At 58.4% G+C, this 12,712-nt stretch overlaps 9 protein-coding genes across 9 annotated transcripts; 3 read left to right on the top strand and 6 right to left on the bottom strand.

Moving 5' to 3' along the window:
- Positions 1–121: 121 nt before the first annotated feature.
- On the bottom strand, positions 122–514 carry PSEUBRA_006045 (Proteinase inhibitor I9; the record flags this gene model as incomplete). The annotated part of the gene is made up of 3 exons (XM_016439429.2): positions 122–161; positions 238–420; positions 492–514. The coding sequence occupies 3 exons, from the start codon at positions 512–514 to the stop codon at positions 122–124; spliced, it is 246 nt and encodes an 81-aa protein (XP_016289746.2).
- A 343-nt stretch (positions 515–857) lies between these two features.
- Positions 858–2,081, top strand: PSEUBRA_006044 (Impact, N-terminal; the record flags this gene model as incomplete). Its single annotated transcript, XM_016439438.1, has 1 exon — positions 858–2,081. One exon carries the CDS (start codon positions 858–860, stop codon positions 2,079–2,081), a length of 1,224 nt encoding a protein of 407 aa, XP_016289745.1.
- A 140-nt stretch (positions 2,082–2,221) lies between these two features.
- PSEUBRA_006043 (uncharacterized protein) lies at positions 2,222–3,304 on the bottom strand (the record flags this gene model as incomplete). The annotated part of the gene is made up of 1 exon (XM_016439419.1): positions 2,222–3,304. One exon carries the CDS (start codon positions 3,302–3,304, stop codon positions 2,222–2,224), a length of 1,083 nt encoding a protein of 360 aa, XP_016289744.1.
- A 908-nt stretch (positions 3,305–4,212) lies between these two features.
- Positions 4,213–5,007, top strand: PSEUBRA_006042 (uncharacterized protein; the record flags this gene model as incomplete). Its single annotated transcript, XM_016439440.1, has 1 exon — positions 4,213–5,007. One exon carries the CDS (start codon positions 4,213–4,215, stop codon positions 5,005–5,007), a length of 795 nt encoding a protein of 264 aa, XP_016289743.1.
- A 78-nt stretch (positions 5,008–5,085) lies between these two features.
- PSEUBRA_006041 (Histidine phosphatase superfamily, clade-1) lies at positions 5,086–6,102 on the bottom strand (the record flags this gene model as incomplete). The annotated part of the gene is made up of 1 exon (XM_016439423.1): positions 5,086–6,102. One exon carries the CDS (start codon positions 6,100–6,102, stop codon positions 5,086–5,088), a length of 1,017 nt encoding a protein of 338 aa, XP_016289742.1.
- Positions 6,103–6,729: 627 nt separating this feature from the next.
- Positions 6,730–7,872, top strand: PSEUBRA_006040 (Concanavalin A-like lectin/glucanases superfamily; the record flags this gene model as incomplete). The annotated part of the gene is made up of 1 exon (XM_016439434.1): positions 6,730–7,872. The coding sequence occupies one exon, from the start codon at positions 6,730–6,732 to the stop codon at positions 7,870–7,872; it is 1,143 nt and encodes a 380-aa protein (XP_016289741.1).
- Positions 7,873–8,041: 169 nt separating this feature from the next.
- On the bottom strand, positions 8,042–8,854 carry PSEUBRA_006039 (uncharacterized protein; the record flags this gene model as incomplete). Its single annotated transcript, XM_059465674.1, has 1 exon — positions 8,042–8,854. One exon carries the CDS (start codon positions 8,852–8,854, stop codon positions 8,042–8,044), a length of 813 nt encoding a protein of 270 aa, XP_059321713.1.
- A 983-nt stretch (positions 8,855–9,837) lies between these two features.
- PSEUBRA_006038 (uncharacterized protein) lies at positions 9,838–11,028 on the bottom strand (the record flags this gene model as incomplete). Its single annotated transcript, XM_059465673.1, has 1 exon — positions 9,838–11,028. One exon carries the CDS (start codon positions 11,026–11,028, stop codon positions 9,838–9,840), a length of 1,191 nt encoding a protein of 396 aa, XP_059321712.1.
- A 530-nt stretch (positions 11,029–11,558) lies between these two features.
- PSEUBRA_006037 (uncharacterized protein) lies at positions 11,559–12,707 on the bottom strand (the record flags this gene model as incomplete). The annotated part of the gene is made up of 1 exon (XM_059465672.1): positions 11,559–12,707. One exon carries the CDS (start codon positions 12,705–12,707, stop codon positions 11,559–11,561), a length of 1,149 nt encoding a protein of 382 aa, XP_059321711.1.
- Positions 12,708–12,712: the final 5 nt, after the last annotated feature.

Genomic DNA, 12,712 nt, shown 5'->3' with positions numbered 1-12,712 from the left:
AGCCTTGTCGAAGGCTGCCGATGCACCACCGCAGCTCTTCGTGTTTCAACATGTTTGTGCAAAGCATCTGTGCTACAGCGTGTTCCGACCGACTTGTAAATGCTCGAGTGCTCGCGACACCTTACATGGTCTTGACCTCGCTATCGGGCTCGACGTATTCGCTGTATCGCCGTAGCCAAAACCGCAACCCTGTCAGTTTCATATCACCATCCTCGCCGAGCCGTTCTGCAAACTTACATGTGCTCGTGCTTGCCGCCGACGCTGGCGGTGGTGAGTTCCTGGGCGAAGCTCTCGGGCAGCGTTGCGGCGAACCCCTTCATGATGCTCGAGTCGAACGTCTGCTTGATGGTGCCACCCGCCTGCTGCACTTTGGACTTTTGCTCGTCGATGGCCGATTGCGGGCAGCCATCCTTGAAGATGCTGTTGCGTCCAAGAGACGGGTCAGATCTGTGGTTCCACTAGCAGAAGCGAGGGCGGAGGAGGAGACTTACACCATGTAGGGCTTGTGCGACATCCTAGAGATGACGAGGAGGGCGGTGAGCTTGGAGAGGAAGTTGGGCAGTATCTTTGCGATAGGAAATGGTCTGTAGCTGATGACTGTTTTGCCGATGCTGATGAGCGAGAAGTGAGGTGAATGATGGAGGTCAAACGAGTGAGAGGCAACGTCGATAAGAGGGGCCGCGGTGTTGGCGTGGAAGTGCCTTCAACCCTTGTTTCTCTCTGGCTGCGTCACCGGACCCTGAACGCTCGGACCCTCGAGTTTTAAGGCTGAGTTTTTGCTTTTCTCAAAAAAGTTCAGAAGGATCCTCTTCCTCTTCGTCCTCCATCGAAACCTTGAACCGGCACAAGCGAGCAGCATGGACGAAGATGGCGCCGATTCTGCTCTGTCCACCCTCATAGCACGCATCGAGGCCTATGCTGCCGACCCGACCACCTTCGCCATTCCCGGACCCTCGACGCGGCACGAGCTATGGCTTGAGGACGAATCACAGCGCATCGACGCAGCGACCCAGCTGTCGGAAGAGCTCATGGCGCTGCAGAGCATCTACACGGACGATGCGATACACGTGCTCAAGATCGCTCCTCTCGGTGCAGAGCCCGCAGCCACCTCGTCGGACGACCAGCTGGGCAAGGAGGACGTTGCCGACCCAAACGCTTGGCTGCCAGGATGCAAGATCACGCTGTCGATATCCACCGATGTCGAGGCACAAGACGAAGCGATACCAATACGACTCGCTGTGACGCTACCACCGTTCTACCCGCACAGCTCGCGTCCACCACAGCTGCAGCTCATGTCGCGGTACGTCGGCGGGTTTAGCGTGGATCCGAAGCTGTTTGGCGAGATCTTGCGGGCGTTCTACCATCAGACGGAGGAAGCAGCAGATGCGGCGGAGGAGGACGGTGAAGGTGCAGCCTGGATCGGCGGGAGCATGGACAGGGGCGTCAAGTGGACGCCTGGCGAAGTGGTGCTGTTCGAAGGGATCGAGTGGGTCAAAGAGAAGGTGACGGATTGGTGGGGTGAGAAGGAGGCGGAGCGTCTTCAATCTGCTCCAACTTCCTCGCTCAACGATACCACCGAGCAGTCCGACGAAAAAGTCACCACGTTCACGCCAGCGCCGTCGATCAAGCAACCCGCCCCTTTCACAGGGACGCTCTTCCAAACCACCTCGATCATCGAGCGCAAATCCGAATTCATCGGGTACGCCGCCTCCATCACGTCCCCCGCACAGGTCGCCTCGGTTCTCACCCGCATTCTGTCGGACAAGCGCGTCGCCCGTGCCACGCACCCGATCATCAATGCGTGGGTGTGCCGGTCCTCAGACGGCATTGTCCACCGCGACTGCGACGACGACGGCGAGACGGCGGCGGGCGGCCGACTCGCCCATCTGTTGGGGATCTTGGAGCTGGAGAACGTCATCGTGGTGGTGACGCGCTGGTACGGCGGCGTGCATCTCGGTGCGGACCGGTTCAAGCTGATCAACCGTGCGGCGAGGGAGGCGTTGGATCTGGGCGGGTTCGTGGGCAAGAATGCGGAGGATGAGGCGGGGAAAGGAAAAGGGATGGGGAAGAGACATTCGTGAGAGGCCGACGAGAAAAGAAATGGGAGAGACCGATTGCATTTGCGATACTGTGCGAAGGAGAACGAGCGACTGACGAGAAATGGGTCTAGGGATACATCTATAGGGTGACACAACACGAATCCGATGAGGAACAATGGCTTTTAGTGGGGCAGCATCCTCGAGCCGGCTACGCCACCTTGTAGGACGGTGATGTGGACGTTTTCGCTTGCCTTTGCCAGCGTGTCCTGCAGCAGCATCTCGGGGCTGGTCGCTCGACTGGTCGCGATGCTGGACGCCTCGGACGAGCTCCGGCTGGACCTTTCGCTTCCAGAGGAGGAGGTGGCATCGAGCGTATCGCGCATGCACTCCTCCACGACACGCTTGTCGATCCGTGCGCCCCAGATGGAGCCCACGAACCCATCTGCAATGTTGACCTTCACAGGTGGATCGGCTAGCGCGAGATCGCTTACCGTTTTGGGATCTAATCCTGTTACGGAGCGCAAATTGAGCTTGACATCACCCCCGCTAGTGGTAGCGATATGGATGAGGGAGCTGGCGAGGTCGGCACCGCCATCGTCGGGTAGCATGGTGTTCCACAGCTCTAGCGTGTGCAATCGAGAACATCCGACGAGTCCGCGCGCGAGAGGCGGGATGACTTGGTCTACGATGACGATGCTCAATCCCATGATCGCGTTTGCATCGCAACGAGGTGGGACCCAGCGAAAGCGCTCGACTCTGCACAACCCACGAATGGCACTTTCGAACGCTGTTGCTTCGGCCAAACGAAACTCGTCCGTGGTGAGAATCTCCGAGTGACGCACGCTGAAGAATTCCAACGACACCTCGCGCACGTTGGGGCATAACGAGAGGGCTTGGGACGCGAGCAAGAGACGGTCTCGTGAGCGTGACATGCCGACGGCGGTGGGGATCATCGTCCCGTCCCCCCCACCGGGCACGCCAGGGATGTTGATCGTCACGCTGCCCGTGGTGTATCGCGGCGAGTGGATGTGCGCACCTGAAGACGGGGCGACGAACCGCGATAGCTGGGAGAGCGAGTAGATCGAGATCGAGGAGTAGAGCTTGGGGAGGAACAGCGAGTAGAAGAGGTGCGAGGTGGTGAGCACCGAGATGATATTCGAGGCAGGGTCGAGGTCGTCGATGTAAGACTGTGCGATGAGGTGCAGGATCTCGGGTGGAAGGGAGACCAGCTGCAGCCCCGAGGAGGGGTTCGAAGTGTCGGTCATGTTGGGACGGGGAGGCTTCAAGGGCGAGGTGCTAGTCGAGGAGGTTGCGGTCCCGGCTTGTGGACGGCATTGGCAGTCAACCTTCCTGTCGATACGTGGGAGAAGCAACTGTGGTCAAGATGGTGGTGGTGCGGACAAGAGCTGCATCAATCATCTTGAAGAGCTGCTGCCGAGCCTGTCAAGATCCAAGGCAAGCGTGAAACCCTGAAAAGGCATCTCACACGAGAAGCGCTTGACAGATGCAGGTGCGACCCTTCCCGCATGCATAAACTTCGACCTCATCAGCGCGGAACGCTCTTATCGGTGGACCGGCTGAGGGGGAGAGCGATCTGCAGCCAGAAAAAATCGCCTCATTTTCGTATGAAATTTCATTTTTCATGACGATTTCTGGCTGCCTGCGGCCCGACATGTTGCCGATCCGCGTAAAAAAGCAATTGTGTTACGCCGCCAATTCCTTTTCTGCGAATTTGGTGCCGGCCGGTTTGACGCGCTCTCAGGGCTTGGCGGCAGCACCGCCTTGTGGAGAGTTTACTGCGAGGATTTAGAGCTGCTGCTGCTGCTGCCGGTCATTGTGTCGGAGACCAACACAGGGGCTCAAACTGGTGTTGGTCTTTCTCTGCGTGGATTGCATGCACAGCCAGCAAAAGTCTCCGTGTGTGTGGCCGGCATGCAGCTGCGGAACTGCGCAACCTTCCTTTGTCCTCCTCCACCAAGGGTAGAGAGCTTCTCATTGCAGCTCACCACCATCACCCTCAGCAGCGTCGATCTTCACCAGCGCTAGGGACGAGAGACGAATTCGCATCCAACGTCGGCTGAAGCACAGCAACCACGACCCTGACCTCGCATCTCGCGTCCTGAACCGACCAAAAAGGACCACCTAGACGTATACGAGCCTCAACGCGCCCACCATGCCTCTGCTCCTCGAACGTCAGAGCACGGGTCAATCCCGCATCGACCCGACCAAGGACCAGCGCACCACCATCATCGTCGCCTGTGTCTACGCCGTCGCCATCGTCATCCTGTGGAACATCCCGATTCTCAACTACCTTCTCTATCCGTTCAAGCTTCTGACGGTTGGATTCCACGAATTTTCGCATGCGGCAGTGGGGCTGTGTACGGGGGCCAAGATCGAATCCATCACGCTCGAACCCAACGAAGGCGGAGCGACACGGATGCGCGGCGGCATCCCGTGGCTCACCCTCCCCGCTGGCTACCTTGGATCTTCGGTCATCGGTGCGGCACTGATCGCCTGCGGGTTCGACGAACGCGCCTCCAAGGTCGCCAGCATCGTCGTCGGCGTCTTCTTCCTCTTCACCCTCTGGTGGGCTCGACGCGATTGGTTGACCTGGGTGCTCATCCTCGCCATGTGCGGATTGTTCGTCCTCTTCTGGCTCGTAGCCGGCTCGATTGCGTTGCGCTACTTTGTCCTCTTCATCGGAGTGATGAACTGCCTCTACTCGGTATGGGACATTTGCGACGATTTGATTTTTAGAAAGGTCAACGAGAGCGACGCCAGTGCCTTTAGCAAGGTCGTCGGTGGCGCACCGCAGTTCTGGGGAGTCGTGTGGTTGTTGATCTCGATAGCTTTCTTTGGTGCGGGCATCGTGGTGGGCATCCTGGCGTTCAAGACACCGGTGGCGCAACAGCAGGCGAGCAACTTCTTGGATGTCAATCTCAAGAGGACGCTGCTTTTGGCCAATTGATGACACTTGTAATGAGAACTCTAATGGACAATTCTATTGACGAAGCCGAGGCATGTGAAGAAGGGGTATATGGGGGTTCTACTTGACCAGCTCGTCGACGTTGACTTTGTTTGCTGGCGCACCGTTGGTTCCGGCACTCGGAGCCGCGAGGTCTTTGAGATGCTCCACGTCGGACCATCGCAGCACGACACCGATCGTTTTACCGTGCCCGATGTCGTTCGAGACCGTCGTACCGTCGGGCGCTTTGATAGTGTCCTCCTCGAGCTGCTTCCTCCCAGGAGGATCGCGTTCGAACTCACGCTGCGTCTTGCTGACCCTTGCTTCGAGCTCTTCCAGCGCTTCCGGGTGGATCGAGTCTGGGTTGGACTCAGCGGCAGCCAGTCGTCGCTTCTGCATCTCGTGGTCGAGTACGAATTGGCATCCCTGCACGCCGAGGTGGATTGGTCGGATGGACCAGTGCTTCTTCCTCGAGAGATGTCCTGGCGCTACCTCGCCCGATGAGGTCGATGTGGTGATAACAGGAACGAGCAGCTCGGTAACGGAACAATTCCATAACCTCGCCGGCACCACACCTTCACGCAGCATGACGTATCGCCCTGGCACGAGCACCTGGTTCATCAGCGCGCTGATCGCCGCCCCGTGCGACACGAGCACCACCGTCTCCGTCCTTTCCCCCTCGATCTTCCCCGTCCGTGTAACGAGATCATTCCAGAACCCGGCCAGTCGCTCCGAAAACGGTTCCATGCGCTCAATACCCTCCGTCTCCTCACTCTTGGTACTTCCACCCGTGTACACGTGCCCCTCGAGCACGCCGAACGCGCGCTCCTTGAGCCTGTCATCCAGCTCCAAGTCTACAGACGGATGATGCGCAAGTATCGCCCGAGCCGTGTCGGCCGCCCGCTGGAGGGGCGAGGTGATGATCCGATCAATGTGGGTGGTGGAGAGGTAGGTACCGGTGAGCTCGGCCTGGGCCCGACCATGCGCATTGAGCGGCGTATCCAGCTGACCTTGGATGATGCGCGCGACGTTCTCAGCTGTTTCGCCGTGTCGGATGATGAGCACGCGCAGGCGTGACGGTGGGGAAGTGTTCGACATGGTGTGTTTGTTGAGGTTGGTGATGAGGAGAGAGAAGGGCCAGATCTTCTCGCCGGTTGCCCGGTTTCTCAGGGTCTAGTTCGATCTGACATGTTGCCCAATTTTGCGAGATTCTGAAAGATCTGCATGTCTCACGCCGGCTCACGCCGCAAACGCCGAACGGCCCGCTCGGCATTTAGACAAAACAGCTCTAAAATTTCCTCGTGCCGAACGGCCGCATGACACTTGATTCAGGGGCGGTGCATCGCACATGCTTCTTGTACCGTGCCCGCGTGATCTCGAAGCATGACGGATGGCTTCCGATGCAGTGATGACAGAGCAAGAAAGGGTGCCCGCGAGCTAGCGTGGGAATGGTCCAAGGTACATCCGACGGGGCGGGATCTTCGTGACTGCGGCTGACTGGTAGGCATTCGGCACGCCCGACGTGCATGATCTGCAGATCCGCGCTTGTGCCGAGATCGGATCATGCTGCATCAGCGTAGGTTCAGCATGCATGCTGCCGCACTGGCCGTCGCTGTCGCCGGACCAGCCGCTCGCAGGAGATGTACATAAGAACCGCACCTGCCTGCTCGAGACCAGGAAAACTCCCGCCACCATCCTTTCTACCACCCTTCCAGCAGAGCAAAGATGATCGCTACCTCCTCCCGGCTCCTCGCCGCCACGGCCACGCTGGCGACCCTCATCCTCCCCACCCGCGCCGCCAACTGGACCCGATCCGCTAGCATCCAAGGCAGCGACTTTTTCACCACCTTCGACTGGTTCACCGACAAAGACCCTACCAATGGTCTGGTCAACTATCAGTCCCTCTCCTCGGCGCAATCCCAGAACCTCTCGTTCGTCGATGGCGAGGGTCACTTTGTCATGGCGGTCTCCACTACGCCGGTTGCGCTCGAAGGGAGGAACAGCGTGCGAATTACCTCGAAGCAGAGCTACAGCGACGGCGTCTACGTGGCCAACGTGACGCATGTTCCGTTGGGCTGTGCGACCTGGCCTGCGTTCTGGACCGTCACTGAGAACCTCAGCAGCTGGCCGGTCGGTGGTGAGATCGACATTATGGAGAACGCCAATGATGAGTACAACGGCAACTTGGTTTCGGCGCACACGAGCAGTGTGTGTACTATCCCGAGCAGCAACGCGGGGGAAACAGGCGTGGTAGCGTATACCAACTGTTCCGCGTACGCACCCACCAATCCGGGCTGTCGCGTCGAAGCCAACGGCACATCCACCCCGACCTGGGGCAAAGCGCTGAATCGTGCCGGCGGCGGAATCATCGCTATGGAACGCTCCTTTGGTACCACCGGCAAAGGCGTGCGTGTATGGTACTTCCCCAACTCCTCCCCTTCCTCCCTCCCCTCCGACCTCGCGTCATCTTCCACGCAAGTCAACACAGACAATTGGGGAACACCAAACGCATACCTCCCCATCACAGACTGCTCCTCCGACTTTGGCCCACACAAGATCATCTTCGACATCACGCTCTGCGGCGACTGGGCAGGCAACAGCTACAATCAGAGCGGCTGCAATGCTCAGTATCCCGCCTGCAGCTACCAGGTCGGATACAACGGGTCGAGCTTCAATCAGAGTTATTGGGAGGTGGAGAGTTTGAGGTTGTTTACGGAAGGTGGGGGGGATGCGAATGCGGGGAATTCGGCGAGGACGGCGGTAAGCCAGCAGAGCCAGTCGGATGCAAGGAGGGGATTGATGGTGGGCGAGCCGGTGGCGCTGGGAGCTGTGGGGTGGGCTGCTATGGTGCTTGCCGCGGCGCTATAGTGGACAGTGCAGAAGGAATTGTGTTCAGCGTTGCGAGAGGCTCCGTCTCAAGCAAGTGTGTATCTAGACGGAAAGGACATTGCATTTGCATTCGATGGTGGCCCGACGTAATTCTGTGTGCCACTGCTCGATGCTGTGTGTGGCAATGCCGGCTTTGCACGATGCGATCTCATCGACTTGGAATGGCACGGCGAGCGACCCCTCGGCGCAGGTTTCCGGCCAGATCGAGTACGGCTTCCGTTGTCGAAGCGGCCCTCGACGCTGTCAAGTCGTTCAGATACTCGAGCACCACATCCTTCTTCGCCGGATCCAACCACCCAAATCCATACAACACGACCGTGTCCCTCCCGTTCTCATGCAGCACGGGCGACCAGAGCGAAACGATCTGTTCTTGGTGTCCCAATCCCTCGGCTGCATGGGTAATAAACGCCATCCGATCGCTGAACTTTTCGTGTCGTGCAACGAGCAGGCCGAGACTCGCCGGTGCGGCCGTTCCCACCGCTGGCAGCATCTTGAGCTCCTTCCGATCCCAGAAGAGGCGGTACAGCGGTCGCCAGTCAAGCTGCATTGGGTCTATGGGCAAGAAGTGCAACCGGCCCAAGAAGTAGACGCGGTTGATCTCGTCCATGGCGTGCTTGCTGTTGAGGTAGACGAAGAAGCGCTTGGACGCCCGTGACATTCGCAAGGCTTTGGCCGAGATCTTGGGTGCGGCGAGCCACCGGACAAACGCTGGTTGTTCCACCGCTTGGCGGCTGAGCGGCATGGGGTACATCGCCGAGTAGGTCGACGCGTGGAGATCAGTGGTGCTATCGCCGTGGTGCGCGACGAACACGCGTGGTTCAAACAGACGGTTGAAATCGACACTGGTGAATCCGAGGGAAGGGTTGCGAAGGGCTGCGCGCATGTGATCCGCCCATTCGACGTAGGGTTCCTTACCCGGACCGGGTTCGTCGACGACTGGAAAGAGTGGTGCGCTGCCCATCTGCGATTCTCGCGTCATTGAATCGAGTGGACCAGTCTCGCCAGTCCGTCCTGTTAGGGCTGGTCGATCCTGCGAGGATTGGACAGCCCTTGAAGACGGACTGAGAGGATGCGGCTGCACACCAAAGCGCGCCGGTAGGCGTGCCGGGCTAAAGACGTTGGAACCCCCCGAAACCGGGGCTTGTACAGGCTCTGCTTGCTGCGAGAGAGATTCCGAGTCCGAATGGTCGAAAGGATCGGGGGTCCATGCTCGTACGGAAGCGTCGTCTTGCCACCCGAACCCGTGCTGAACGTCATTTTGACCAGCCGTGTGGTGAGAAGATCCCTCTCTCGGCAAGGGTCGCGCTGGCGACCAAGTTGGGTGCTCGAACGGATTCGGACTCCAGGCCTGCATCGACTGGTCATCTTGCCAGTTGAACCCATGCTGTGCCTGTGCTGGTCCGGAAGATGAATGTTGAGAGTCGACCTCGTCTGATCCTGCTGGTCTGCACCTCGCCGTCAGGGGCGCAAGGGCGACTAGAATCCAGCATAGAGGTGCGAGTCTTACGCGCATGTCGAGTAATGGCTTCTCTGGTTTGGACGGATGAAGGAAAGGATCGCCATTGGAACGTCCTTTATGGATCTCAACCGAGCTTGAGCTTGGTTGCAACAGCGGTGCTCGGCATCTTTCCTCAGGTTGACACGGTGGGCGATTTGACCCAGGTTGAAGGTTGACAGTATGGCGTTTCACGACGGAGAAGACCGAAATGGAGCACAGACGCCTTGACTGTACTGAGTTGCGGTCCTCCTCGGTGCTTGTCGTTGCGAGCATCGCTCTGGCGCCTCTTTCGGCTGTATCGGCAAAGGCGCATGTTTAAACTGCTTGTATCACAGAGGCGAGTATGGGCTTCGCCTTGCTGTCGACAATTTTCAACCGCAGCCTTGACAACCAAGCTCTCATCACCATAAACGGAAGACATAAATCGCAACAGAGCAAGGTATTGCCTACAACGGACGAATGAGCTCCTGCACATCGTAGACAGACGAGTACGAAGCAGGATCTGCAGTGGCTGTGAGCCTTTCGAGATGCTCGACCACTTGCCACTTAGATCTGGTGTCCAACAGCGCTATGCCGTACAGGACCGTCGTGTAGACTTCCCCGTCAAAGAGGCTGGGAGACCAGAGCGAAACCGTCTGACCAAGTCGCTCTCGACCGGTGAGCTTAATGATAGACGAGGATGAACCTGGTGTAGGCGAGTTGTGACTGTCGATGATGAGAGAGAGTCCGTTGGGCCGGGCTGGCGGGAAGACATAATGTTTACGGCGGGCCAAATGAAGTTTGCGCAACTCCGAAAAGGTGAGCCGTTCCTTGACGACGGGGAGAAAGACGAGGTGGTTGAGGAAGTAATGCTGATTGAGCTCGTCAAGATGGGCTCGGCTGTTGAGGTACATGTAGATGCCTCTGCTCTGTTCGCTGGGTCGCAGCGCGGCAGCCGAATGGGTATTTGCCCCCTCCACTCGGGCTAGGAACGGTCCGCGATTCGCTCGACCGTAGTGCTTGTTGATCACATCGTTCGGCAGAGGAGGATGGAGTTCATGCATAGCGCTTTCGTCCTCTGCAACGTAGACACCACCGGCGATGGGCAAACGCTGGCCCGCTTCTGAGATCTGAAGGTTCTTGAGCCCGAGCGACCTTCGTATGCGCTGTTTCCATACTTCTTCGGCTGCTTCATCCCTTTGCAGCAGAACCCGTCCCCAGGGTACGGTGGTCGAATGGAGCGGCGGCTGTGCAACGGGAGCGGGTTGATGGATGGGGGCCGGATGAGATTCAGGCTGATCGACCTGCGTATCTAGCGAGCTCGATCCGCGCTCTGACCCCGAAGCCTCGGGATGAGTCGGAAAAGCAGGGCTGCTGGGTCCATCGTGACTCCAGCTCATGATAGCATCCCAATCGTGGTGAAAGGGCGGCAACGAGATTCCAGCCCAAGGATCTGCACCGAACTGACCATGATCCGACCTGAGCGAGGATTCGTCGCTACTCGATCGTGTAGTGGGTCCCCAGAGGCTATCATCGACGTGGCCACTGGTTGGCAAGCGACCCACTTCCCAATCCTCGTCGGAGCCTGCGGGTCTCGAAAGGACGCAGCAAGTATATGTCAGCACCAGCAATGGGATCAGGTGCACTGAACAAAGCATCTTGCGAGCAGATTCCAGTCCATGAGATCGGATGAGGAGCCAGCAGTACGCGAATCGCTGCCTTGGGTGAAGCTGGACATGCGTATTTATGCCTCGTGTCCACCGCCGTGTCCCTTCTGTCTACTGTCGTAAAGGAAGTGCTGCGACACTTGCTTCTTCCGTCACTGCGCAACGATTGAGCACTTTGACCGTAAAATGGAGTTGTTGCGGCGTTAAGGGATTGTCACACGAACACAACAACGGCGTAACGTTGCCTGCCTACGCCACATTAAGTCAATCCACTGATATCATCTGGTTACGCCACAATGTGACAATGAAAGAGAAAAGGCGGTGATAGGTGACGCCGAGCCTGCAATCACCTTGATGCGCCGAGTGGGGCGTAGTGGGGCGTAATGCACTTGGAAGTTGTCACGGACATCAGCAAGCGTCGTCACGTTGGACGTGAGCCAAGGCTGACACAGTCGGAATCGGATCGCAAAATATTGGTCGGGAGATGCAACTGCAGTCTGATTAGACAGTGAAGGCTACGGCTAGACTGCACGCAAGCTGTTTGCCCCGTCCGCAAGCGTCTGCATGGTTAGGAGATGGCGGTCGACCAAGTCCAGATCTGCGCTGTTCACGTACCCGAGCCCATAGTGTTGGATGGGGTGCCTCCCTCGACCGTTGCCTTCTGGCAATCCCCAGAATTGATAAAAGAGCTTGCCGTCGAGCTCGTGGCCTATGAGCTGCTTCCACTTGCCCCTGATTCGGATGTGCAAGGTGATCCTGATCTCTGGCTCGGCGAAGTGCGAATTGTCCGTTCGGAGCGCAGTCACAAAGGGAAGCTGGCGGCTGGGAAGGTACAACACCCCTGCTCTCCGGAAGGTGCGTTCGTCGATTGGCAGGCTCAGCGGATCGAACCACTTGAGGCGACCGTTGAAGATGCGTTGGTTGATCAGATGTCGGACGTCGGACGAGGCAGGCGTCACGTATCTGGGGCGAGCGATACTCGATGGTACGGGTGGGGGTGGCGGAAGGAAAGGGAGCCGCGAGAAGAAGTTCGGCTCGAGCGCGGTTCGAAGTGACAAGCCTTGTGCGGAAAACTCGGCGACCTCTTCGGGAGTCCATGCCCGGGCAGAGTACGGATAGGTGTCCTTGAGGGTGCGACCCGGCCGTTTTGCTTGCTGGCTTGCCACGTCGTCCGAAGCCTCAGCACCCGAAGACGAAGCTGCTTCGAAGCCAGCCTGGTTCGAGGGGGTCACGTGTGAAGGCACTGGGGAAGCCTGGTCAGCCAGGTCTTGCTCATCGTGGTGCGCAAGGTGCGGATCGAATGCAAAGGAGCCCATGGAGCCCATGCTCAGCCTGGGAGGATGCTGTCCTGCCGAATTGTGTTCCCATCTGCCTTGGGGCTCGATAGCTGAAGCAGCCGGGTCGTATCTCCACCCACTCTGCAGGTTTTGTTGGTAAGGCGGACCGGGCTGCGCAAAGGTACCGACATCATGTGAAGTTTGTCGATGTCCATTGGCAGAGTCGACCGAAGAAGGGGTGTGCTGCGTATCAGCTCGCTGTCGAGGGCTCTGACCCAAGAACGAGCTCCATTCCTGCCATGACTGCTGGTCACCCAGATCCATAGGCGTCGCAGCGACGATGCTGAAGCCGTACAGGCATAGACAGAGACGAAGAGGGCTAAGCAACGTCATCGGAA

The sequence above is a fragment of the Kalmanozyma brasiliensis genome (assembly GCF_000497045.1).
Source record: "Kalmanozyma brasiliensis GHG001 unplaced genomic scaffold PSEUBRA_SCAF8, whole genome shotgun sequence".
NCBI lineage: Eukaryota > Fungi > Basidiomycota > Ustilaginomycetes > Ustilaginales > Kalmanozyma > Kalmanozyma brasiliensis.
This window is presented reverse-complemented; position numbering and strand designations above follow the sequence as displayed.